Here is a 25,270-nt window from a genome sequence, read left to right as displayed (position 1 = left end):
CTGATTTCTGCAAGCACCTCCATTATTTGTTCCATCTTGGTTCAACAGGAATACCAGTTGACAATCTCGCTCCTTGGAAACTGGATCCTGCTTCTTACACCTGCTGTGCTCCTATTAAGTCAAAGTTCAGAGCCCTGGGGATCTTCCAGCTGGAAGTAGAAATTGATGGAGTCTGGTATTTTCTTAGATGGCATCTTGGTTATTTACAAGGAACATACAAAGTCCTGTGTGTCTGAACACATAAGAAACCAAGACCACAAGGAGCAGTTTCTTACTTTACAGCTCTGTAATAGGACTGCTGCATAGTGAGCACCCCCTCCTGGCCAGAGGTGTCTCTGCAGGCTCCCCACCTCTGTTTTTCCTCACTTTGGGATCCTTTAAGAACTCATAGGAGGCTCTTTCTGGTTAAAAATACCCAGGTTTGGGGCTAGTTTAATATCAGAACCAGTTTACAATGACCCAGAGTCCAAACTAAAGTCCTTTTTTTACAACACAAATAAAAAGTCCATTCTTAGCTCTGGCATTTTCTCTCACCTCCAGGGCTCATCTTCTATCCTGGTGTGATCTCCCAGCTTTACCTCACTGGGGTTCTGACGTCTGGTCCCAAACACAATCAGGGTTTCCCACCCCATGCAGGAGCCTCCTGCTCATCCGAATTCACCTTCCAAGCTCCCTGGTGTCATGGTCCTGCAGAAGTCTTCTTTTCCTCCCTGCAGTATCCAACATCATAGCTGCAACTCCCTGGGCTTCCCACCTTTTATTGGATCCACCTTCTTTTCTTTATAGGGAGTTGCCTGGTTCCCCTCAAGTAGGGCCCATTCTATAATTAGTGTCCGCTAAGCCCCAGGGTCTCCAGCCCATAGGACAAGCCACCCTATTACACATGCCCCCTTTAGAACTTTGTCCACACCAGAGCAAGATCTCCTAAAGAGAATACCCACACCCTTTTTTTCCCTGGCTATTTCATCAGTGTGGCCGGCTGCATCCCTGAATGGTCTGGGATCTCAGAGTCTCCAGCTCCCCTTCCACTTGCTCACCATAATTAGCAGGCAGCCTCCTGTGTGCAAAGGTTGCTGGACGTTCCTCAGCCAGTTGTACCCAGGGACCCTGAAAAGGGGCTTGAGCTACTCACACTTCCCTTGTTACCTCACAGTTCCCCCCTCCTCATGTCATCTGGGACGCTACAGCAACCCCCTGTAGCACCATTTGGGTGCCAGCTTCCTCCCTTTGGGCCCTAGTTTGCATTCTGATGGTTCCCTTGACCCACACCTGCTTCCCAGGATTCATTTCTGTCGGAGGTAGCTCAAACTCTAACTTTGGCTCACCTTCTACCTCATCTATCTTATGCTCATCCTCCTCGGGTGGTCTGGTACTCTGATCTAAATTATCTGTGATATCCACAGAGTGGTGCAGAACTCCTTCCTCTTCCTGACCCTTTTCACATACAGGGGGCTTACAAATTCCAGCTAACAAATTATACATGACACCAGCATTTGATGGATTGTTCCAAAGATCAAGTCCCATTTCTGTCAAGATTTGTCTTTTCTCGCCATCCTCAGACCATTGTATCCCCTTCCCACAGTGCCAACCTTCAAAAGGGCAAGTATTCCACTTATGACCTTCCAACCCGTACCGGAAACATACCTCAGAGGGGCTAGACTTTGTCCTTGTTGGGGTCAGCTTCTTCAGAGGGACCCCGACCTCCTTTGATGGCTGAAATAACTGCTACCTTTTGAGACCCCTACCACTGCTGCTGCATGGCAAATTGTACCGCCTGCTGCTTTTGTTGGCTCTGCAAAAGTTGCAGGAGGAGTGTCCAAGTCTTTTACTGCTGCTCGGCTAATAGGCAGACAATTTCCTCCATCTGTTTTTATGATCACCTCTTCTATATCCCCTTCCCTCCTTGGTGGGAGAGGGGTGTCAGATTCTGCCAATGATGCCAGTTTGTAACAGGACTGCTGCTTACTGAGCGCCTCCTCCTGACCAGGGCCTCGTCTCTCTCTCTCACCTCCGACCCCAAACAATATTCAGTCAAAAGCGCTTGGCTAGTTGCACACACACTTTTTGTCTTAGGTGGGGGCTTAGGCTTACAGTTAAACTAATTGAAGGGTGAGTGCACAACTATCCAGCTTAATGGGTTTTAATTCATAGAATCTCAGGGTTGGAAGGGACCTCAGGAGGTCATCTAGTCCAACCCCCTGCTCAAAGCAGGACCAATCCCCAATTTTTGCCCCAGATCCCTAAATGGCCCCCTCAAGAATTGAACTCACAACCCTAGATTTAGCAGGCTAATGCTCAAACCACTGAGCTATCCCTCCCCACAATTCAGCACATCAGGTTTCACCCAGCTCATAACAACACCCTAACTGTCAAAAGGACAAATCATAAAGGGCCTGATGGTGCACAGTACACATAGTAAGGGGTTATGCAGAGCTCCCCTGCCCAAGAGGGAACAATGGGAGGTGGTCTGCTTCAGGAATGAATGAATAAATAAATAAAGAATGTTGATAAACTGGAGAGGATTCAGAGAAGAGCCAGGAGAATAATTAAAGGATTAGCAAACATGTCTTTATAGTGATAAACTAAACAGATTGAGCTCTTTGAGTCTAACAAAGAGAAGGTTAAGGGGGCCGGGGGCCTTAATTCATCAGTCTAGCAGAGAAAGGTATAACACTATCCAGTGGCTGGAAGTTGAAGCTAGACAAATTCAGACTGGAAATAAGATGTACATTTTTAAGTTGGAACAACTTACCAAGAGTCGTGGCGACAGTTTTAAAATCAAGATTGGATGTTTTTCTAAACGATCTGCTGTAAGAATTATTTTGGAGAAGTTCTCTGGTCTGTGTTACCCAGGAAATCAGACTAGATGATCACAATGTCCCTTCTGGCTTTCTATGAAGCTATGAAAGAAGGCAGAATATTCCAGGGGAACAAGGATTGTGGGCGCACCCTCACAGCCCCAGGGAGGATAGGGCAGGAGGAGGGGCCATTGCTCTGGTCCCTCTTCCTTTTTTTTTTTTGGAAACTGATTTGTGTGATTTTTCCACATTATCTTTACAAGTACATAAACAAAACCTCTCACAACCTGAATAAAGATCCTTCGCCAGCACATGACATGATGCTAAAATGGGGCTCTGCAATCTCCAGCACTTTAGATATATATAAAAAGAGTCTGTATAGATATCTAAAGAATTCATGTAGATAAAACACAAGAAAAAATTTATTTTGGAAATTAAATGAAAAGCAAAATACCAGAGAGAACAGTATTATAAATTCGGTAAAAAAAATGAGGGAGAAATACAGTAAATTACCATGGTATATTTTCTTCCTTAGGGTTACAGGTTTTGAAAAATGCAGCCATTCTGTGCTTTAATACAAGTGAAAATAAATATATTTATTTTGCCTTTACATTTAAATAAACTCATGCAAATTGTATTTACACACACTCTCTCTCACACACACACACCTAACCAACTAGCCCTTAAAAGCAGGGTGTGTTTTCATATCTTAAACATCCCAAACAGTTATTATTTCTAACCCTCCCAACCACTTTCAAATTATGATTAAAAACAGGGTCCTGCAGAAAGGATCATCTTAGCAATGGATATGTTTTGTACACCAATATATGATTTTATTCCTTCTTTGATATCCTTCATGTGCTATGAATACTGGGCATTAGGTATATATTTTATGTATTTCTGTACAACATTAAAATGGACACAAAAAGACAGGAAGTAATAACGTTTTTGTCATGGCAACATAGTAGCTTTTTAGCTCTCAAGAAAAAATAGAAAAAGTTGTATTTCCTCAGCAACGCGGGCCTTGGCAGCGGCTCCAAAAGCCCACTACCACTCTGTATTCTGCGCTGCAAACCCACAGTTCAGTCAGATGTAGTATCTTCTTTCTAAGGCCACTCAATCTACCGCAGTTTATTCTATTGTATTTCTGCTCATTGTTTGAAAAAATAAATTATATGCACAACCATCCCAATAAGCAGGGAAAGGAGAGCTAAATTGCTTAAGACAGTCATGCATATGCCCTTTTGGAATAAACAGGACACTGTAAAGCAGGTATTATTGGCAGCGGGATAAACATTATAAGGAAATATTCAAAAAGTCAAAGAAAGAATCAAGCAGAAAGTTGTTATGGATCTGTGCTAAACTGGTCTTTCGAAGTCAGTGTTTGAGACCTAGATTCCCATAAACAACATCCATCAGACAACCAGCCTCAAAACTCCATCACCAAAGCAGTGATTTAAAAAGATGCTAAAGTTTTTAGCGTGGAGCTGAAAATGCACACAGCTACCGAATTGCTCCTGGATACCTATGGGGTGTCTCTATCTAATCCTCATCACTATAGGATCTGAGCCCTGGCAGAGATTCACAACACCCTTGTGAGGTCAAGAGACAGTATCCCCCATTTGACACAAGGGGACCCATTTGACACAGGGGGATCCGAGGCACAGAGAGATTAACTGATGTGCCCAGAGTCAAATAAAAAATCTGTGGTTGAGCCAGGAACTGAACCCGGTTCCCCTGAAGCCCATCCCAGTGCCTTACCCACCAGATCACCCTTCACATTGACCACACAACTACTATATCTGGTTTCTGCAAATCTTAAAGCTTAATGCTGGGAAAATGCCATTAAAATACCTGTGCAAAATTTGCACATTTTGTTATCTAATGTACATTAGATTGTGACCAACTCCATGGAAGTAATCTGAATGTTTGCATTTTGTTATAAAACTTTTCTGAAAAATCACTCAGTTCATACCCTAACCCATCTATTTACAAGCATTTGCTTCCCTATTTTAAAATCTATACTTGCAGACATCTTTCACTGAGACAGTTAGGGGCTGATCCTGAGACCAACTGGACTAGCAGTGTAAGGGTTGCAGGACTGAGCCCACAAGGAAATTCATTGAATTTACTCAGATGTTGCATTGATAGCAATGGGAGTTTTTCCTGACTAAAGCAGCAGGATCAGACCACTAACTTGTATCAAAAATCTTGTATCAAATGCCTTCTCCAGAGCTTTAAAACAAAACAAACAAATAAAAGCAAAAGGATAGAGATATTTGGAAGGATTTTTTGTTGGTAGCATGAACTCATTTAATGTGTGATCTCACAAGACGAACAATCAGGACAACATTTATTCCCTCCAACACCGGTGTTTTTCATTATTATTGTGGGCATTGTCTGCCATAATAGAAGTTATCATATTAAATTGTGATCCCCTAGTGCCGCTCATCCAAGGATCCTGAAGCATTTTGAAGACATTCAGTAACTTAGGACCATATGCTGTCACTCTTCTAAAATGGGTGAAGGAGTCTTTCAACACAGTGAAACTGCTCTGGTTCCAGTGTATGTGAACCACACGGAATCTATTCACCTCCATAGGCACAGTGCTTCTCTGCTACAGTGCAGGTGGTCTGGGGACATGGTACGGGAACTGACCTATCAGCCATGGCCCATGATCCACAGGTATAAATTTCCCATGGAAGTGGATGCAGGAAGACAGCTGAGTACTGCTTAGCTGCTCCATTACCAAAACCTTAGCTTGTGGATGAAGGATTTCTTCCTCATCCCAGGCCCTTTTAGATCCCCTGTATAGAGCCCTTTTACACAGGCTTTGTGGGAGGGCTGCAGCAGGACCATTAGAAGTACAGCTCGTCAAAAAATGGGGAAATATTGGTGAAAGTTTTCACAAAAAAATGCCCTTTGTTTGTTGAAAATTATTGAACATTTTTGACCAGTTCTAATTAGGAGCCCTAAATGTTGTTCTAATGTTAGATAACTTATGTCCTAAAGGTGCCACTTAAGAATTACACATTGGGTGAAATCCAAGATCCACTGAAGTCAATGGCAAAACTCATGCACTTTAATGGGGTCAGGATTTCACCACTTCATTGGGAGCTGTGCACATGTAATTCACTGGCTTAATATGTGGTATCATGTCTCTCTGGAAACAGGTACTCTCTCATGCCATATCTAAGAGAGTTACTTGTTTATCTCAGGTGGCCAAGGCTGGGGTTCTGGTGTGAAAAGCCCTAGAGTCAGGCTCCGTTGAGGACCATGTGTGCAGCTGTGGCTCAATACACACTCACTTAAGGACACTTTGGTTCCAAAACATGGACAGTAATTACAAAGCGATACATTCCTCAGATGACAGCCTAACTTTTCCTTAATCTCTTACTCAGGCATCAACTTTTCCAAGGCAAACCCGGTATATTCTTTTAATCTTTTCCCTAAACTATCTCACTGAAAGTTTTCCCAGCAGGCATCAAGTCCAGGCAATAGCTTAAGTGCATCCTCAGAATGGTACTCTTGACCCCATGGAGCAAAAAACATGCCAGTAAGTGAGCATTGATACGGAGTGGTGAGATTTTTAAGAGATTAAATAAACCTTGGAAATTTCAATAGGGTCCTGAGGATTTTACATGGCTGGTAACCTACATACCCTTCTTAGAAGAAAGGCTTTTAAACCATTTACGTTTGTAAGGTGGATGGTTTTTGGTTTTGGTTTTTTGCAAAGGGGAAATTTTTAAAATACAAAATGTCTTACTTAAGTAATTAACAATGATACTTTAGATCATTTAAAACTGAAATAATTTAAGAAATCTAGTCAATTTTTTACTCTTTGCTTGCTTTCTGCACTCCGAACAGATCTCAGAGTGAAAACAGATGGGACAATTTCATTTTTGTTTCCAGTCAGTTTCTTCATCTAGTTCTCATGCGCTGGCACAAGGATTGCAAGACAATGTTGAAATCCAAGCAAGAAGTTGTTTTGGCTGGAATTCTAAAGACAGCACGAATATTACCTTTGTTTGTCTCAACGAAGCTTAAATTTAAGCTGGGACTTTCAAAGCTGTCAACAGGGACTGGACGTCCAATTCACATAATCTGGCTTTGAAAGTCCCAAATTTGGGGCATACACTAGCCAACAAAATCCATATCATACCATCAGATGGTTTCTTGGTCAGGGTAGGCAGGAAAGTAACTATATTATTTTTTCAAACAAACAAATGCAGGAGAATTGCCAAAGGATTAATTTTGAGACACGAGTTTTGCTAGTCAGAACATGGAGATGGCTATGGGGCTCTAGTTCACTATGTTACCCCAGTTTTACACCAGTGTAACTCTATAGAGTCACACGACCATAATGCTGTGGTGAGACAGCCTCTGTGAACAGCCACTTTGCAAATAGGGCTCCCCTTAGATGTTTGTTAGGAAATTACATTACAGTGTTGCCAACTCTCAGGATTTTATGGCAAGTCTCAGAATTTTTGATATTTGGCTTAAAACCCCAGCTCCCGGAGTCATGATTATGTGAGAATCACTGCTTTCACTTTAAAACAATAAAGTCCTTATGGTTGTGAAGAAAAGCTTGACAATATGACCCAGATGTGCCTTGAATGCGCAAGAGAAGAATGCAGAGAAAAAGAAAGAACAAAACAGCAATTTTTGAACTTTTGTGTTGGCTGTACTTCTCTTCTCCCATAAGGAGTTTTCAGATTCTGTTTGACTATTGGAAGGCCCAGGAACGGAGCAGAATCTGGCCCATAAATCATAACATACTCTTCTGCGATAGCACTGGACCACAAACTGGGTGCCTCCACTTAAAGGGTTGTGCACAAGAAGTCCTGAGCAACTTTGATTAATGAGGAATGGATAGGTGGAATATCTGCAGATGCTGATTATGTTCATGTTGACCAGACAGCCAGTATTTCCACATCTGCTATTGTTGCTGAGGCCAGATATTCCGGGAGTGGACCTACACACTAGATCTAATACATGGAGGACAGCTAGCGTTAATCCTCTTAAATTCCCACAAACAGTTACTGTTGAAGAAGAGCAATAGAGAACCCCAGTTCTATGGTACAAGTGTCTGAAGGATCCACCAAAAGGAATGAATGTGAACGAAATGTAACAGGATAGCTACATGGCATGAGATAGTGTGAGGGAAAGAAAGTGTAGGGGAAAGATAATATGGATAATGACAGGTTTCAGAGTAACAGCCGTGTTAGTCTGTATTCACAAAAAGAAAAGGAGGACTTGTGAAGTGAGCTGTAGCTCACGAAAGCTTATGCTCAAATAAATTGGTTAGTCTCTAAGGTGCCACAAGTACTCCTTTTCTTTTTGCAATATGGATAATGTAAGTTCTTCTTTACAATCACCAGAGAGGGTGAATCATTTATACCTAGACTCACTTATTTCATGCTGAAACAAGATCTAATGTCCAAAAATGTGCAAAAGCCATAGCTGAGTACATGGGTATGGCTGTGTGTCTATTGAGGAAGAAATTGTTTGAGGTCAGTTTGCTCACATGAAAGGACTAATGAAATGCTGTCAAGGTCAATGAAACACAAGGTGTCTTACTGCTGTACATGAGCCAGCTTTTCCAAGTCTGCTTTGTTTGAGGAATTACTTCCATTTTTCTGTCCTCTCACCCTCTTTTAGGAAATGCAACTCACCCTTCCACACTCACCCTGCTTTATTCCTTTGAGCACCAGGCATGTTTCCCCTCTTTGTAGATCCAGGTCCAGGAAGTATGCTAATAGACATCATATACTAAGACAGCCATATTGCACACACTTGGGGATATGGAGACATGCATAGAACAGAACTGGAACAAAGGATTTACCACAGCAAGATCATCACGTCCTGTATCCTGCTTTCTACAGTGGCTTTGAAAGAAGGTGAATACATAAGATATAGGGCAATAGGAGGGTGTACCAGTGAAAATAAATATATGGAACTAACCTGAAGGACAAGGTCTAAGATAATAACACCGGTTTTCCGCAAGTCTTCATAACCACCCCTCTTTTTAAATGTTCCTCAAAAGAGCCTTAACTTGCTCTGCCACCTACTTGATTTTACTTTTTCAGAGCCTTCAAGAGAATCCTTTGGCAGAGATGCTGTCTCTGATCTAATCTTCTATTGTATTTTCAGCTTGTATTTCAACAAATATTTTTGGTATATATATTGCAGCTGACACAGCCCCTGATTTTGTTTCTGTAAACAAACATCAGTTGCACTTTTAAAATATACCAGATGAGCAGATCTGTAACCAGTTTTCTCTGAATATATGTACACACTTATGTATATATTATATAGATATATATACACATATCATATATCTTTATAAGGCACAGTCAAATGTACCATCGGTTCTTTAGAATTCTTTTTAACTATGGAAGTAGATCATATTTCACCATATAGTTTGAAATGTCTAACCGAGACATTTCTGAAATGTTTCGATGATACAGGTTCACGAGCTGTGAGATGTCTTCTTTAAAAACTCCAGTTATTGTGATAAGACGAACAAAAATTATTTTGACAGTAATTCAAATCCACTTAGTATATAATTGTTCTTCCCCTAAAAGCTATTTTCACCTGCACAAGTAGTTCCCATCTGTGTCTCTCCTTGTTTCAAATATTACGTTCTCGTCTCTAGTTTTAAAAGTGAGCCGAAACTTGAACCCACAGGACTCTAAAAAGAAATCAGAGAAATTAATGCTAACTTAGTAAATTTAGCTGTGTCTTATAGAAAACATCTGAATAAGCTGGAATGATTTTATCTAAAATATAGTGGGCCAGACCCTCAGCTATTTGACTCAACTGAAGTCAATGGAGCGATGCTGATTTACAACAGCTGAGGATCTGATCATTATATATATATAGCCTAATCTTTATCATTCAAAGAGACTCCAGAACACAAGCATGACAAGCATTTACAATGAACACCCTTCATGAATGAATCCTCTCTCAGTGTCACCATACAGCACATTACGGCTTCTAAGATCCCACAGCAGCTGCTCTTAGGAGGGTTTGGCAACTGTATCAACTATAAACTAGTAGCACAGACCTAACTGGCATATTGACACAGACTAGAAACAAACGGGTTGATAGAGATGGTTAGACAGACTGGAATTTGGCTATCTGTCAGATGTACACATCCTGCTGTCCTGGATAGCACAGTTAATCATTGGCAATACTAGTGCCTTCAGAGATTACGATAAGGAGTCATCTCATCTTGTTTTCCACCCTCTTTTAGGCATCTGGAAGAAGGTATTTAAGATACAATTAGTTTCCTTTGTGTTTTACCACCGGAGGTTTTTGCATCCAGATTGACCTTTGTTCCACGCAAGACTACCACATTTCACACACTTCTACGTTTTACACATACATGGAGGCCAGCCCATGGACGGTGCTGAGTATCTGCAACGCTCAGTGTAGTCAGGGGGAGCTGAAGGCCACTTAGGATTTCGCCCATGGAATGTGATGTAATCAATGGAATATTAACAAGGCCTCAGAAAAGGGGCAGAAAGAACATATGAGCCTTCTAGACAATACTGAAGCTATACAGTCTGATGCAGAAACACCAGGAAAACTTGACACCTTAAAATACCAAAGTAACTCAAGCATTTAAATATATCTATATCTATCTATCCATATATGTATTACCAGAGCCAAAAAATGTTTTATAGACAGAGCTCCACAAAGCCTGCACAGATACATTCCAACAATTCAAGGTGGCAGAACAGGTGCAACATAGACCGTAAAAACATGTCAACATAAACATCCCAAACTGTCTACAGACAGCAACATTGACCCTCCCGACCCTTCCCTCTTCAAATATATATCTCTAGGCTGGACTAGAGGTATAGTACAAAGACAACTGCATTGCAATTTCCACATCATTTAAGCTTTATAGGAGTGCAGCCATCTTCTGAAGAGGCTTCCTTATAGTATTCATGATGCAATTATCTTAGGCAAAATTCAGATAATGCTTGGGTTCCACTTTCAAAACAGCAAGACAAACAGTTCATTTGCCACATATCAGATTTTTGACATTAAAACATAGGTCTGGGTAACTCTTACAGCTGAGGTTAACCAAGAGAAATGATTGAATTTGGGTTTTATTTAATTTAAAAAGTAAATACAAACATGTGCTGACTGTGTGCTTCCTGTGATAGCCTCCCACAATAATGCAAGGTAGAGATTTCTTTAATATACTTACTCACAAGCTGCACTTCTCTGAAACTTTATTACCCAGCTGCATGAAAATATAGAACCCTGAGGTTTTTTTCCCCTTCAGACAACACAACATTTTTGCTCACTCAGGTACTTCTGCATCCAGTTTTCAACATACAGAGCCAAATGACAGTTGTAAGTCAGAGCAGAATTTAGCCCACCGTTTCAAATTCATTGCTATGCAGGTTTTCCTATTAAGTCAACACACAAAGAAGTAAAAAAAAAAAAAAAGAAAAATTGTAAGGCTTCAAGTAAAAACATCTCCTCTCTCACCCATTCAGGGAGTAAGGTTCATTTAATATCATGTTACTCTATTTATTATACAGTTAATTAAAGCTACAGCTCTCAGGATACACTGTACTAAAATGAAACTGGGGTGTTAAACTGGAATGAATGAACAGTGAAATGATGCTAATAAAATGGGATTTGCAATGAAAACTTGATGTTTCTTAAATAAGAAATAGGCATAATATACAATCTACTGCTAAAAATAAAAACATATTAAAAAGATTTAAGACTTTTGAAGCACAAATTAAGAAAGACAAAACAAGAGGCTACTTTAAAAATATATTAACCTGCAGTGGATCTTCTGTTATGATCCAGGGGATCAGATCCTCAATTAATGTAAATTGGCGTAGCTCTATCCAACATAAAGAGCGCTACACCAAATCACACCATCTGAAGTTCTGGGCCTTACTGTCTATAAACACTGAAGGACTATGTGAGTAAAAATAGCACATCATTGATAATTTGTAAATGCTTAAAGAACTGTAATTTTGGAAAGTTTGAAAAAATAACATGGGCCAGATCTTGCTCCCAAAGTCAACAGCAGTTTTGCTAATGAGTAGATCCCCACTCATCCAATAGGAACTATGCAAGCAGATGCTTGTGCTCATGTGGCTCCAATTGCAGGACTGGGGCTTTAGATGGGAATGGGGCTGAATTTACTGAGTGCAATCTCAGATTATTTCTTAGATTATTACTTCCAGGAAGAGTTGAAAAATTTACTTCCATCTCCAGGTCATTCACATTACTCTATTATGCAAACTTCAAAAAAGAATTTTAGTACCATCATAAGCCTATTAATGTGCCAGATGAGTCTTAACTCTAGTTAAACCACCTTCAGAAAAAGTATATAGAACTGCACCTTAACCTAATTATTTGTATGCCCAATGCAATCATTTGTCTTCCTCTCTCCACATGAGTTATAGCTAAATAACCCTGGCTATAAGTGTTTGAAAGGTTTACACATATAGTACTGTGTTTAGTCTTATTGAGCCATTCTTGCTCAGGAGCTTATGTAGTAATTTCAAAGACCTATTTGCCCTTAAAATATGTGGATTTTTCTTTTCTAACATCGTAAAGTATGTTCAAAGTGTAGTGCCATGGGATGCATATTTTAAAAGCTACATTGGTGCAATATAAAAGCCTCACTTGGATGGCTTGGTTTTATAATCACTCAGGGTGATATAATCTGCCCCTGTACAGACTGCCAATACAAGGTCTATGTTCCATTTAACCCCTGTTTTGATGGCTTAAGTGTGACATTAAGTGGTACTTAAGTGATGCACAGACCTTGTGCAACTCTCTCCACAGAGATGAATTTCACCCCTCAAGGAGTTAAATTTGTGCTGGAATTGCAGATGAGTAGAAATTAAAGATGGAAGAGAACTATAAGGCCATCTAGACCAGCCCCTTGCCAGTACACAATTGCTCCCTGTAGAAGGTTTTCTAATACTTTGTCCAATTTAGTTTAAATGTTCTAACTGGTCAGGCTTCCTACTAAAAGACTATTCCACAACCCCTTCCCCTACTATTAGCTTAATGTTTTTCCTTTTAAATATATGCCATTTGCTACCAGTGATAACCCCTTGTATCACCTTTGGGACTACATTCTTTAAATTCCATATCTGTAAGCTTATCATACCTCCTTCCCTTAATCATTGCTCAGTCAATTAATTACATATTTTTACCTCTTAATCTTTTTATAAATCAGCCTCTCCAGCTTTCTGTTTATATCTGTTGTTCCCCTCTGAACTTGATCCAATTTGTCAGTATCGTTTTTGCCCAGTATCGTTCTGGCAATAAAGTGCCTGTAACTAATGACAATACTCTAGATAAAATTATACCAAACCTATATAGAGGGACTATTACTTCTCTGCTCTCTGATACCTCTGTGTATGCAGTTCAAAATGTCACTGAGCCTTTTTGCTGTCATACTGCACTGCAAGCTTGTATCTAGTTTGCTGTCCACTATTACTTTAGGTCTATTTCCGCTATGTTAATTTCCAAATTTCTCTCTTCAGATGATCTGGTTCAAGCCAAGACCGTTACTCAGAAGCATGATTAACCCCATACATTTCTATCCAACCTCTCAAAAAGAGATGTGATATACAAGGGACATAATAAGCAGATATTGAGGTGGCTGTCAAAATTTACTGAATCATGAGGCAAATGTTAACTAAGGCAAAGCTGAGGTCAGTATTTTCCTCAATGTACAATAAATCTTAGTGTTTATGTATTGTTACATAAATTCTAACTATCAAATATCTGGAGATCTCTCCATTTTCAGCATGGCATGCAGAGAAAACATTACTCCCTTTGAAGCCAACATCCTGAAGGGGAGATGAATTTAGATGTCCAGCAAAACCTATTTACCTCTGAAGGGCCAGTCAGAAGGCAGAGATTCCATACGCTATCTGCCTGGCTCTTTTTTGGTTCTTAAAATAATGCTGCCTCAAAATCCAACAAGGTAAACATAGCTTTGTGAGGGCAGGAGAAGGAGGAAAGCCCAGAGAACTAAATGGACATAACTGATATTGAAAAAAGTTACTGACTGGAAAAAACTTTCTGCCCAGCAATACTGAGGGCTGGTGCTCATTAGGCAGGTGGCAAATTTATATCCTCTAGGTATGTGCTTGGCTCAGTCACACACACACTGCAAAACTCAACTCATGATCATGATAACTTTCCTCTAAGATTATACACACTGCACCACTGCAAGACAATAAACCATGTTACTGCATACATCCCATAAACAAAAAGGAGGAGAGAGATAGTTTCCCATCTGAATTTTTTTATGTCTTAGAGGCTTGTTTTTCAGAGTCAGAAGCCTTTAAAAACAGAGGGAGGGGGAGTAACAGGGAGGAATGAAAAATCCTTACTTATGTGGCAGTCCGATTCCATAAGACACAAATGGACACACACAGAATTTCACACATAGGGAGGCGACTCGTGGACAGTGAGAAGCTGCTGCTATTCTTTCTCCCCTCCCACCCAGAGCAAGTGGTGGGGGTGGGGAGAGAGAGAGAGAGAAAGAGAGAGAGAGAGAGAGACTTTAAAACACTACATGATGCTTGAGGGCCACTGCGCCCTGCCTGGTTCCTTTAAAGCAAGAGGAATAACACCGACAATGCTTTGGGGACAAATGGTAGTTCTCATACACACAGACTGCAAACAGGGAGTCTGGTCTCCATGTCTGTAAGAAAACAGCAGTCAGGCCAGTGGCTCGTCCCGAGATTTTGCTGGCCAGAAAACTCGTGGTGAGGAAAAACATGACCCCAGATTAATTCTTCATCACAGCACAACTTCTACACGACAGTTTTGTTTGACAGACAAATACACAATGGCTTTTTCGCTCTCTTTCATGAAAGAAATAATCTCTATGGTTGTGGTGCTAGGTGGTAGCCAGTTTCCGCAGTCAGTTCGAGACAGTTTCTGATGGACTGTACAATTTTATTTCCACAAGAATAAGGCTGCAGCTCTTTTTTGGCCAAAAGAGAAAGATGAAAACAAACAGACAGAAAAAAAAACAAAAACGGACACTGGCAGCTGCTGCTCCTTTTGTGGTTGACGTTGTTTGAGTCTTCACAGTGCACCTAGCTTCATGGCTGGCTTAATGGATGGCTCTTTATTTTAAATTTCTTTTTATTTTACACTGAAATTTCATAGGTTGTTCCACCAACGCCAGACACCTTCTTAACGTTTGAGTGTCTAGCAGGACTGACCGGGGCCCCCTGGGAACTTGACGTTGAACCCAGTCGACAATCTGCCCTGGAAATTCCTTTTGGCTGTCCATTTATTTTACTATGAGGTGTCTTCAACTGCATGTCCTCCCTGCAACAAAATAAATATAAAGCGATCCAGGGTTAGTGATCAAAGTAATGGCAGCCAGATAGCCAGACAAGCAATTGCCCTTGTTACTTTATGTCCTGATACAGCAAAACAGTTAAGCACGTGAGTATCCCCACTGAAGTCAATGGGCCCGACGCAACGCACACTGAAATTAGAGACTGCAGCTTAATTTTGCCTTTGGATCAGGCCCACTGGGATTAATCACATGCTTAAATGCTTTGCTGGATTGGATCTTATTGCGTAAGAATTTGCTTTTTTGAAAGGTCTCTTCTGCATTGCTGGCCTTTGCTCAAACTTCATTTTACTTATGTTCAGAAGAAAAAAAAAGCACTCTGAAAAATCACCTAAGAAAAGGCAGTAGCAAAACACTTCTAGTGAAAGAACAGAATGCTGTTACTAATCACTAAATGTCACAATAGAAGTAAAGCATAAGCCTCTAGGGCCAGATTCTCAACTACAGAGGAAACACAGAGTGCAAGTCAGGAAGGGTAGCTTAAAGCTCACGTTTCTATTCCCCTAATCCTGGTGCCATGTTAGACAATGCTCGCATTTGCATTTCCTGGACTCCATCTATCATGTTAGAGCAGCCTAAGGAATGCTCTAATTTATGATGGTCTGCAAAGGCCTCAAGGGAGCTGAAACACAACCAAGGATAACCATAGCTCAGGGTGCATGAGCCAGGCCCCTTTTTTCCTGCTATGCCAGCAGCGGTACAAGAGTTCCTATGTCACTCGACAACAGAAAATCACCCTTCCATCGGACCCCTCCTGCAATGGGTAAGATGGCTTTAAGGCTGCACTGTAGAATCTGGCCCCTACAGAGCAATTATGACAGATGTGATTAAAGATCTTTATGAAAGAAATGACCATATTGAAAAGGTTAACATATGTCAAAGTAGGGTGTAAATCCTTTGTCCATCACAATCCCGTAGCCCTCAGGTAAGGCATAAATGGAGCACGAATGGAATCTGCTGAAACAAACAAGGTTAGTTTGTGCTCTAGGGCAGATTCTCTTACTTGGCTGCTCCTAATGTCAGTCCCATCAATCTATCAATTTCTCAACACTACCTTTCAGGGATAAGGAAGCAGATGAGACTGCTTTATAGGCAAGGACATGGCTTACTCTCGTACAGGGCCAGATTGTGTCATTGAATTTTAAAGAGAACGCCCAGTTAATTTCAATGACACTGAACATGCTTACGAAGTATTTTTTCCTGTCCCTGTCTAATGGCTAGTCTATGTAGAGGATAACAGCCAATTAGCAGCTCACTGAGTTACTACTTTAACTCAAGTGGGAGAGATATCTGTACCTGGTGTTGAAGGTCCCAGGTTCAAACTCTGCTGATGACCTGTGGCTAAGGTTGTCTCAAGAACATTTTTTAAAAGGAATGCGCTGTCCGCACTGGGGGACAATCTGCAAGCCAAGACCATTTTAATTGGTTTAGAACATGGCCCACTCTGCATGGGAACAAAGCATTTAGAGACAGCACAAGGTAGGATTTATTGCATCCAACTGATGAGCCTTTACTTCACACTGCCACCATACACTCCCAAAATAATATGTCTCTCTCTACTGGCCCAAAGTTTCCCACGATGTAAAGATGTAAAGACAGGGATTCATCTGGCACCTGGTATGAATGTTCTGCCCTGGAGCTAAGGAAGCAGCTCCAGTATCTCATGCCAACCAACGTTCTGCTGCACACTTAGGCTGTGCCTGCACTAGAGAACCAAACTATAGGTAACTGAACTGGCAAGACATCACAAGTGTAAGTACCAGCATGTCCATGCGGGTTTGACTGAAGTTCTGCCCTGCATCCACATTAGTGTTGCCATGGTCCACTGCAGTCTCATTTCCATCCAGGTACCTATCCCACAGTTCCCAGAACAGCTCCCTGAAGCACTGGCTCCTCACAGATTTTAAAAGGCTTCTGGGAGCCTAGGAAATTGTGGAAGATTTCCTATAAGTCCTTGGGTACCAAAGCTATTTCTTGTTACTTTTTTTAAAATGGAAGCCAGGTTGAACATTTGCTCCTGATTCTTTCTTGTCAAAAAGCTTATCAGAAGCTCCTGCAGAAACACAGATGTGAGAGAGCTGCAGCAAGAGTGTTGTCTGTTCTGCTATGGCCTAGACCACTATAGTATTGGAGTGCCGGTATCTTTGGGGAGAGTTAGAGACCTAAGAGTTGGAGTTTTTGTTGCAATGGTCATGCACACTTCCACCCCTGGAGCAGTCAGACCAGTGTAGTACTTGAGGATGAAGTTCAGTGGGTGGAGCACTGCTTTTGGAGCAGGGCCAGGAGCATAAGTGTAGTTTCTATATTTCTATATTTGCGGGAGTGGGGCAGCTCCAGTCAGGCCAATGGGACCACGCATAGAGGAACAAATTCTGTGCCTGCTTGAGGCTTGTCATTGTGGGGGAGGGGCACTGCCCTCTGAAAACTACACCCAGGGCCAGGAATGCAAACTGGTAGGACAGAGTTTGTTGGAGAAATAGAATGAGCAGCCAAATTTCTCCAGTGTAGACAAGATCTATGTGTAGATGTTGATCCTGGATTTTCTGTAAACAAAACTATAGTTGATACAGCTAAGGCAAGGGATATTAGTGACTGAAGCCAGACTTTAGCCTATAATTCTTTATAGCATGTCACTTGGGATTTGTTTGTCTTAATCAAGAAAACTAGCTCCAGAAACCAGTTTTTGAGTGGTGATTTAATGGCCAATGTCCCTGATCTTCTGTAAAAAGTAAACACAAAAGTCTTCACCTGCTCAGTAGAGCTCAGCAATGGAGCACAGCCCCTTATGATGCAATTAATGCCCAATGGTGGCTCTAAAATGGACTAGCTTGTATTGATCCTTTGCGGGCCATTTCACTGGCAGAGAATAGCAGGAGTGCAGTGCATTCCAGACATGTTCCTTATGTTGTCTGAACAGTGCCTATCACAATGGTGCCCCTGGGCCTCTAAGAGCTACTGCAATAATAAAAATGGAGGAGGGGACCAGCACAGAACTGTTACTCCAGTCCTATACTGGCCAGAGAACCGCCTCCCAATATGTGGGTTCTCTGTGGCACATAAAGCAGCTGCTTCCTAAGGGAAAATCAGGGATGTTCCCAGCATGTATTTTCCTTAAAGGTGCTTGTCAGCATCTGAATCTCTTGCTCCCCAAAATCTGTATTCCCAACTTTAGTGCAAACTACTTAAAAACCAAATTCTGCATTGATTTATACCATGCTCAATCTTACTGAAATGCAAGGGATTACACAGGGCCTAAATCAGCACTGAATTTGGTCTCAATAGTCCAGTTTCTTCTTATCATGTAGCATAAGAGGTCTGAGGATCTCCTCCATGAAACACGAGAGACAGGAGTTAGGAGAAAGTGGAGGAGGGGCATTAGCATTTGCAGTGCTGCTGTCATGGGAGGTAGAGCACGAGATGTATGCAGAGTTACCAGCACAGAACTCCTGCTGCAGGTTAACTCTTGTAGGCTAAAAGTTTCAAATGTATTGATTTTTATGCTTGACTTTGGGCACCATCTAGGCACGTAAATGGAAATGACTCATGTTCAGATGTGCTGAGTGTAACTCCCTTTAACCTCAAATGGAAGTTATGGGTGCTCAACCTATTTGGAAAAATAAATTAGTCAGGCCACTTGTACTGCACTTAGCATTTCTGAAAACTCCAGAGATCTGACCTGGAGTGAATTTACAGACACTATACCACTCGCCCATAAGGTGACAGCTGTATGATCAACAAGAGACGGAGACCAATGTGATGCAAACAGCTGTTGTATCAGCATCCTCCCTCCCCGCTCCTTATACTAATTACCATAGCAGCAACTGGCATCTTTGGGGCTCAAACTGAGGGCAGACTTGGAAGGGAAAACAGACAGTTCTTAGTAAAATAAACTCATTAGTTTAATATATATGAAAAGGAGAGAAAAGGACAGAAGTGTCTTCTTGCTGAATGTTCACTATTCTTCCACTGAGAAAATCATTTTAACAACTACAATTCACTAAGAGGCTTTGGAGCAACTTTCTAACACTGGATTTTAGGGCAAGGGCAGAGGGCATGACAGAGTGCACAAAGCATCAGGTGTGGAAAAAAGCTGGACTTCCCTGATGCACAGAATTAGATCCTTCCATCATGCACTCAGCTGAAGTAATTACAGCATGGGCTGTGTATTGTGAGGTCTTTTCAGACCTTCAAACTCAAGGTGCATATTTTCCCCAAGGAAGAGAGAGAACCACATGTGACCGATGCTAGCATTTCAGGAAACTGCTCAGATACCAGTTATCCATGTTCTTATTCATATCAAGCCGCAATCTGAAACCCTCCATTCTTCCGTAGAACCATTATAGCATGGGAAGTGGTGGTACAAGCTTCCCAGATGCTGCCTGCCAGCTAGCCTCAATTCTGTTTTACAGGGACCACCTCCATGATTAAATTAACTCAGGCTACAGGGCTGTTCAGTTCTTGGTCTTTCTGCTGAAACTCATCATGAGGTGACAGCTGTGATGGGCAAAAAAGAGGGGATTTATTTATTTATTAAAACAGCATTTACTTGGTATTTTTAAAGAAACTCACTCTTTGCCATGCTCCCTGCCTTTTATTCTTTCCTTTTGGGGAGCATTTGTACAATAGATTTATTGGCAAGGATGTTTGCAGAAAGCAGATTTCAAAGTGGTAACTGCAAGTATTCAAGGAAGCTAAATTATAAATTCTCACATGCAAGTGCTCCCATACTCAACCAATCAGGAAACAGAAACAATAGTATCTGAGTTATCTGACTAATCACAACAATAAAAAGAGGTTATCAAACACTCAGCTGTTTACAGTCAAGCCATATTTTTAAAAGTCTTCTCCAAAAAGCTCAAATATATTCAAATAAATACATGTGAGGAAATTCAATCAATAATCTATTCAGTGATATGCCCCAATTCAGAACAATCTAAATTAATTTATTCCGTGATTTGTTAAATCATCTCTACTAAGAAAGTGAAGGAAGGCCAGTTTCACCTAGTCCGTTTTCCAATGAAAACATACTTTTACATAGAAACAGACCAGTATCTCCACTTTAGTTTAGAAGAGTAACAAGAGCAACATCTGTAACCAATACCTCATACAAGCAACATAAAACAATCTAATTTTAAATTGCTACACATGCAAACCAGATTTTACAAAACAGTTTGGGCAAATTATCTGACTTGAATGAAGAGTCACACTGATATAGGAGTTTAATATCACTGCTTGGACCTCACTGGCCCAATTAATCACTGCACACACCTTCATGAATAAGGCTACATTTTAGTCACGGGTATTTTTAATAAAAGTCATGGACAGGTCAGTAAACAAAAATTCACAGGCCAGTGACCTGTCCATGACTTGTCCTATATACCCCTGACTAAATCTTGGGTGCTCTGGGACGGGGGCAGCTGGGGGCTCGGGAGGGAAGCGGCGGCGCGCAGCCTGGAACATCCACTGCTGCTGAGGGGGGCGGGAGGACACAGTGGCCCGAGACTGCCCCAGCAGCAGCTGGTGTGACTGGCCCCCGTGCCAGATGCACCAGACGCTGCAGAAGTCACGGAGGTCCCAGAAAGTCACAGAATACGTGACTTCCATGACCTCTGTGACAGACTCGCAGCCTTAATCATGAACAATCCAATTATGGGCAAGAGGAATGAACTGAGAATTAACAGGTCAGTAAACCAAGAGGAAAATATTTTTTGAATTAAAAGTGGAATGGCTTTGGGGAGGAAACACTTTCTCTATTTATGGACAATCCAAATAATTTATGGAATATAGCTAAAAGTATAATCATAACATAAATAAATAATAAAATAAATAAGTTTTCACACAGAATTTTTCCTTCCTTATGCCAGGAAGAATACAGCAAGGTGTAGGTAGATTCTAATTGACCAGTGCTCTTTAATCACCAATTCTGCATTACTGGGCACCCAGAATAATCATTAAGAACCAGATTTTACAATCCTTACTCACAAGTAACATTTTTTGCTGCCAGCAGTTCTAAAGTAGAAGGCAATACTCAGCGTGGGTATGAGTGGCAGAATCAACCCCATAACTTTAAAATAATTATCTAATTTATTCAATTAATTACCTAATTTATTCAATTAAACGCTTGTTTATTCCTAACTTTGTAAAAACTTTACAACTTCATTTAATCATCAAAACATTTCACATTATAAAATTTAAACTCTTCTTTCACCAAAAGCCGTTATACAAGCTCAATGATTTGTATAAAATGTTAGCGTCAATACTCCACCATTACTGGAACATGTTATCAAGAAAAAGAGGAAGTCCTTTAACGAAGCACTTCAGCCTACTGAAACTCCTTATTACAACCTACAGCCTGAGTAACAAGAAATGAACAAATGTTCAGTGATGATAAGGTTGTTATGAGACCCAGAACTAAAGAGCTACCCACGCACATCACAATGCCTGCTATTGTTTAGGCAAACAAGTAAGCTGGGTCCCGACAATTAATAACTGCTATTGTACTCGCCTGCAAAGACGACCTTGTTACTTACAAGCTATTTAAGCAATCCATACCTTTGTGCTCCCACAGATTGCACCTCCGTTATTTCCACAGTGTTAACAAATGAGACAGCCTTCGGACCGTAAGAGGGTGACCTAGGCATCCCTGTAGGGGATGATGGGACCTGATGGCCTGGTGACTTGTAGGAGCCATTGCTCACCCTGCCCTGTAGTGCCTGATGGGACTGGACATTGTTATTGGCTAAATCGGCTTGAAGGGAAGTTGTGGAAGTCCTTGGTGCCCTGGCCATTGCACTTGAGAGGGAAGACACTGAGGACTGGAGTATAGGGTTCCTTGTGCTAAAACTGGTCGCAGTCATCAAATTGTCTCTGGAGCCATATCTCATCACCATGCTGCGAGGGTCTTCAGACAGCGCGCTGACTTGCTGAAGGCTGTAAGAGCTAGGGGTGTCATACACACCCGAGTCTGCCAACACTGAATCCGGGTGTGAGAGGAGGAGCTTCTCCCTTTCTTCCATTTCTTTCCTCTCCTGGATGGATGCCATGATGGTTTTCGAAAGGTTGTCGTAACGGACGGGAGAGGGGTCCCGTTGGTGCGGCGCTGGGCCCCCCAGCACTGGGCTGAAACTCTGTGGAGCCTGGCGTTGCAGCTCGCTCCCCCGGAGGTGACACATTTTGGCTGACAAATATGGCGAATGGTACCCGACGGAGCCAACAGCAGAATGGGCTATGCATTTCCTCCCGGAGGGGGACATGGAGTTGAGCAAACTGTCATAAGACAGACTTCCATTTCTGTTTGACAGGGAGTTGGGGGAAAAGATGCTTTTGTAGGGGGTGGAAGCAGCCCCTTCTGATCTTATTGGATGAAGCGGTACTTTGTCTGTCCCTCTCCTGCTGGCGGACTTCAAGCTCAGGGATCGCGAATTGACGGCGAAGGAGTCTGTCTGGAGTGGGGAGGACTGATAAGTCTTGTGAAGCGAGGTCTTCCTGTAGTTCGGGATGTCCAGGTTGGGCTCCGATTGATAATCAAGGCTCTGGTTGTTCTCTTCGATCAGAACTCCTTGCTTGTGTCCCTCCTGCATGGTGATCTAAAACAGAGATGAGTATGAGAAAGGGAAAGCACAGGACACAGCACACCGCACTGATTTGCTTCTCCTGGTGAGTGAGAAGTGCATAGTGAGAACAGAGCTGGGAATCAGGTTGTCTCAAATTCTAAGCCCAGATTTGACACAGATTCATTCTATGGGTTTGGAAGTGTCACTTAACCTCTGTGCCTCAGATTCCTCAGCTGTGACACAGTGATAATAATTTACCTCAGAGGTGAGAAGGGTTAATTCATATTTGTTACATGGTAAGTATTACTGATTGTAATAAACATGCTGAGGAGTGAGCACTGACAGTTGCAACAAAGCCCTTTGCAAACAGAGGTGACCAACCCTTTCAGACTGAACCCCTGTCAAAGTTGGTCAGATTTTGACTGGACAACATTGACCTTGGAAAACGTTGTCCTTACAGATTAGAAATAAAAATTTCCAAGAGTAGCTTCCAGTTTCTGGAACCTTCATTTCGGAGAGCCCAGCTACCCACAATTTGGGCTTTTTAATGGTGCTGAGCACCCCCAGATTCCTATTGACGTTGAATGGTGTGACAAATGCTCAATGATTTTGAAATATCGGCCAAAGCTCTTCGAAGTTGAGAGGCCACAAACTGAGCCACCCTCGGTCAAAGGTCACTTTCGAAAGTTGTGGCTTTGATGCAGAAGTGAAGGAGTTTTTCCCATTGCATGTGCTGTGTGGGAGAGAGTGCTATACCAGACAAGGAAACGTAAACCCCATGTTTTATTTATATACATTGAAAGCATGAAGAAAACCCCTCTGTTGTAAGCATACACTTTATAGTATATGTAAGATTGCCTATAATTTTGTTCAAACTTAAAGGCCATTCTCTGCTAAGCAACTGATTTTGGCTGGTCCCTTATGATAGGTTTCACCATAACTGACAATGAATTGGTTATTGGAACTTTGCAAAAAAAAAAAAAAAAAGAATGATTAGTGAATGCTTACTTAATCAGAAAGGCAATCAATACAGCTCGTATTGTCTCCTTTCAGTTTTTTTTTAAAGGAAAAGGAAAAAATACAAAAAAGCATAACTGACAGAAGGGTGCTTTTATACTCATTTTTACTTCAAGGTTGTGTCTTTGAGTGGGAAGATAGAGAAATGTGCACGATAGTTCACTACCTTCCTCCACCATGGAGATAGATTGGATTCTTCTCTGGAAAAGGGATGATGGACTCTGCTTAATGGGGAAGAAATGATGCAAGTGGTTGGCCTATTTCCTCCCACTGGGTGTTCTGCTCTCCCTCCCACAATTTGTTTTTATTGCTCATGAATGGTGCTAGATTGACAGGCTGAAGACCCGGTACAACTCAGGAGTAGCAGCACAATCTTCTTCACACCAGTCCGCCACTGTACTTCAAGCCTGAAGCGAGAGGACAGTTACGCCCAACCCCCTAAATGTGGTTTGGTCACCGTATCTATTCAGTCCTCTAACATTGCCAGCAAGGTTGCCTGTTGGTACCAGTTTCTGTGATGTGGCCACTTGTCTACTACAAAGACCACTAAACTCATTTGACACAGGTCAGTCAGCCTAAGGTGACTCTGTCATCTTAGGCTAGATTTGAACCAGAAACCTAGCAGTTAAAGACGCTATACCCAATTACCAGAACCCACCACTCCCCTCGTCTGATTGGAATCTGTATTGCAGAACATCCCAAATGGAGAAAAAGATTCATCCATTGGAGGTTATGTCAGGCACTGCATCTGGACCTGGAATACTGTCGGCACTGCACTACCCTGCTTGCACACATCAACATTTCAGCTTAAGCACTAGCTGATGCCTGTAAATACATTTGGAACTTGCTGGCAAGCCATTTGTCGAGTAATAAAGTGAAGATGAGATACAGATTTTGATTTTGATACAGCCAGCTTGGCGCAGTACTCACGTTCTGAAATGCTCCCTTTCACAAGGCAATTTCTGCCTCATTCTGGGGACAGATCTGGAAAGCATGATTTATAAGTAGATCATGCAGTAAGACTAAAACCTCATGTTTTTAAAGCTGATGAAGAATCAGTGACATCTAGAACGAGCAGGCACGGCCTTCATTTTCAAAGTTAAAAGGACATTGCCAAAGTCCCCCTTTACCCCACCCCCATCACTGCCGTTTAGAACAACCCCTTGGAAGCTTGAATCTGACTTCTATTTCATACCTCTACTACATTCATTCCCTTGATTGCAGGTATACCTTGGATGTTACTGTAGGGCGGAAGATGGAATTGCTGCTGAAATTAATTTTAAGAAAATAGCATTGGGCTATTTGGTTAAGGGGAAATATCCATCCATATATAAACATTTGCATGGATTTGGCAACATACATGATAGAACAAACCAGTAACTTCTGAGCCTATTTTCCAGGACAGAGTGTGTCCCTTTAACTGTTATGACTTTAACTTCTTTTCTGTTAACAGATAATATAAAGGGTCATCTAAAAAAAACCTGTAACTCAAGCATTAAAAGTGTGTTAAGGCAGTT

General features: G+C 41.6%; 1 protein-coding gene across 3 annotated transcripts in view; it reads right to left on the bottom strand.

Moving 5' to 3' along the window:
- Window positions 1-3,198: 3,198 nt before the first annotated feature.
- Window positions 3,199-25,270, bottom strand: part of ZDHHC8 (zinc finger DHHC-type palmitoyltransferase 8) — a 185,198-nt gene continuing 163,126 nt past the window's right edge. Inside the window, exons 10-12 of one of the 3 annotated variants that reach the window (XR_005222374.2) lie at window positions 21,736-22,769; window positions 11,023-15,152; window positions 3,199-9,492 (exon numbers count right to left, since the gene is read on the bottom strand). Coding sequence is in view for 1 of the 3 variants with exons in the window: in XM_027817321.3 (XP_027673122.1) it covers window positions 14,969-15,152; window positions 21,736-22,769 (1,218 nt within the window). In the remaining 2 variants the exon portion in view is untranslated. Of the gene's footprint in view, window positions 15,153-21,735; window positions 22,770-25,270 lie in introns of all 3 variants that reach the window. The other 2 variants (XR_006286085.1, XM_027817321.3) reach the window with 2 other exon arrangements.

The sequence above is a fragment of the Chelonia mydas genome, chromosome 15 (assembly GCF_015237465.2).
Source record: "Chelonia mydas isolate rCheMyd1 chromosome 15, rCheMyd1.pri.v2, whole genome shotgun sequence".
Classification (NCBI taxonomy): domain Eukaryota; kingdom Metazoa; phylum Chordata; order Testudines; family Cheloniidae; genus Chelonia; species Chelonia mydas.
This window is presented reverse-complemented; position numbering and strand designations above follow the sequence as displayed.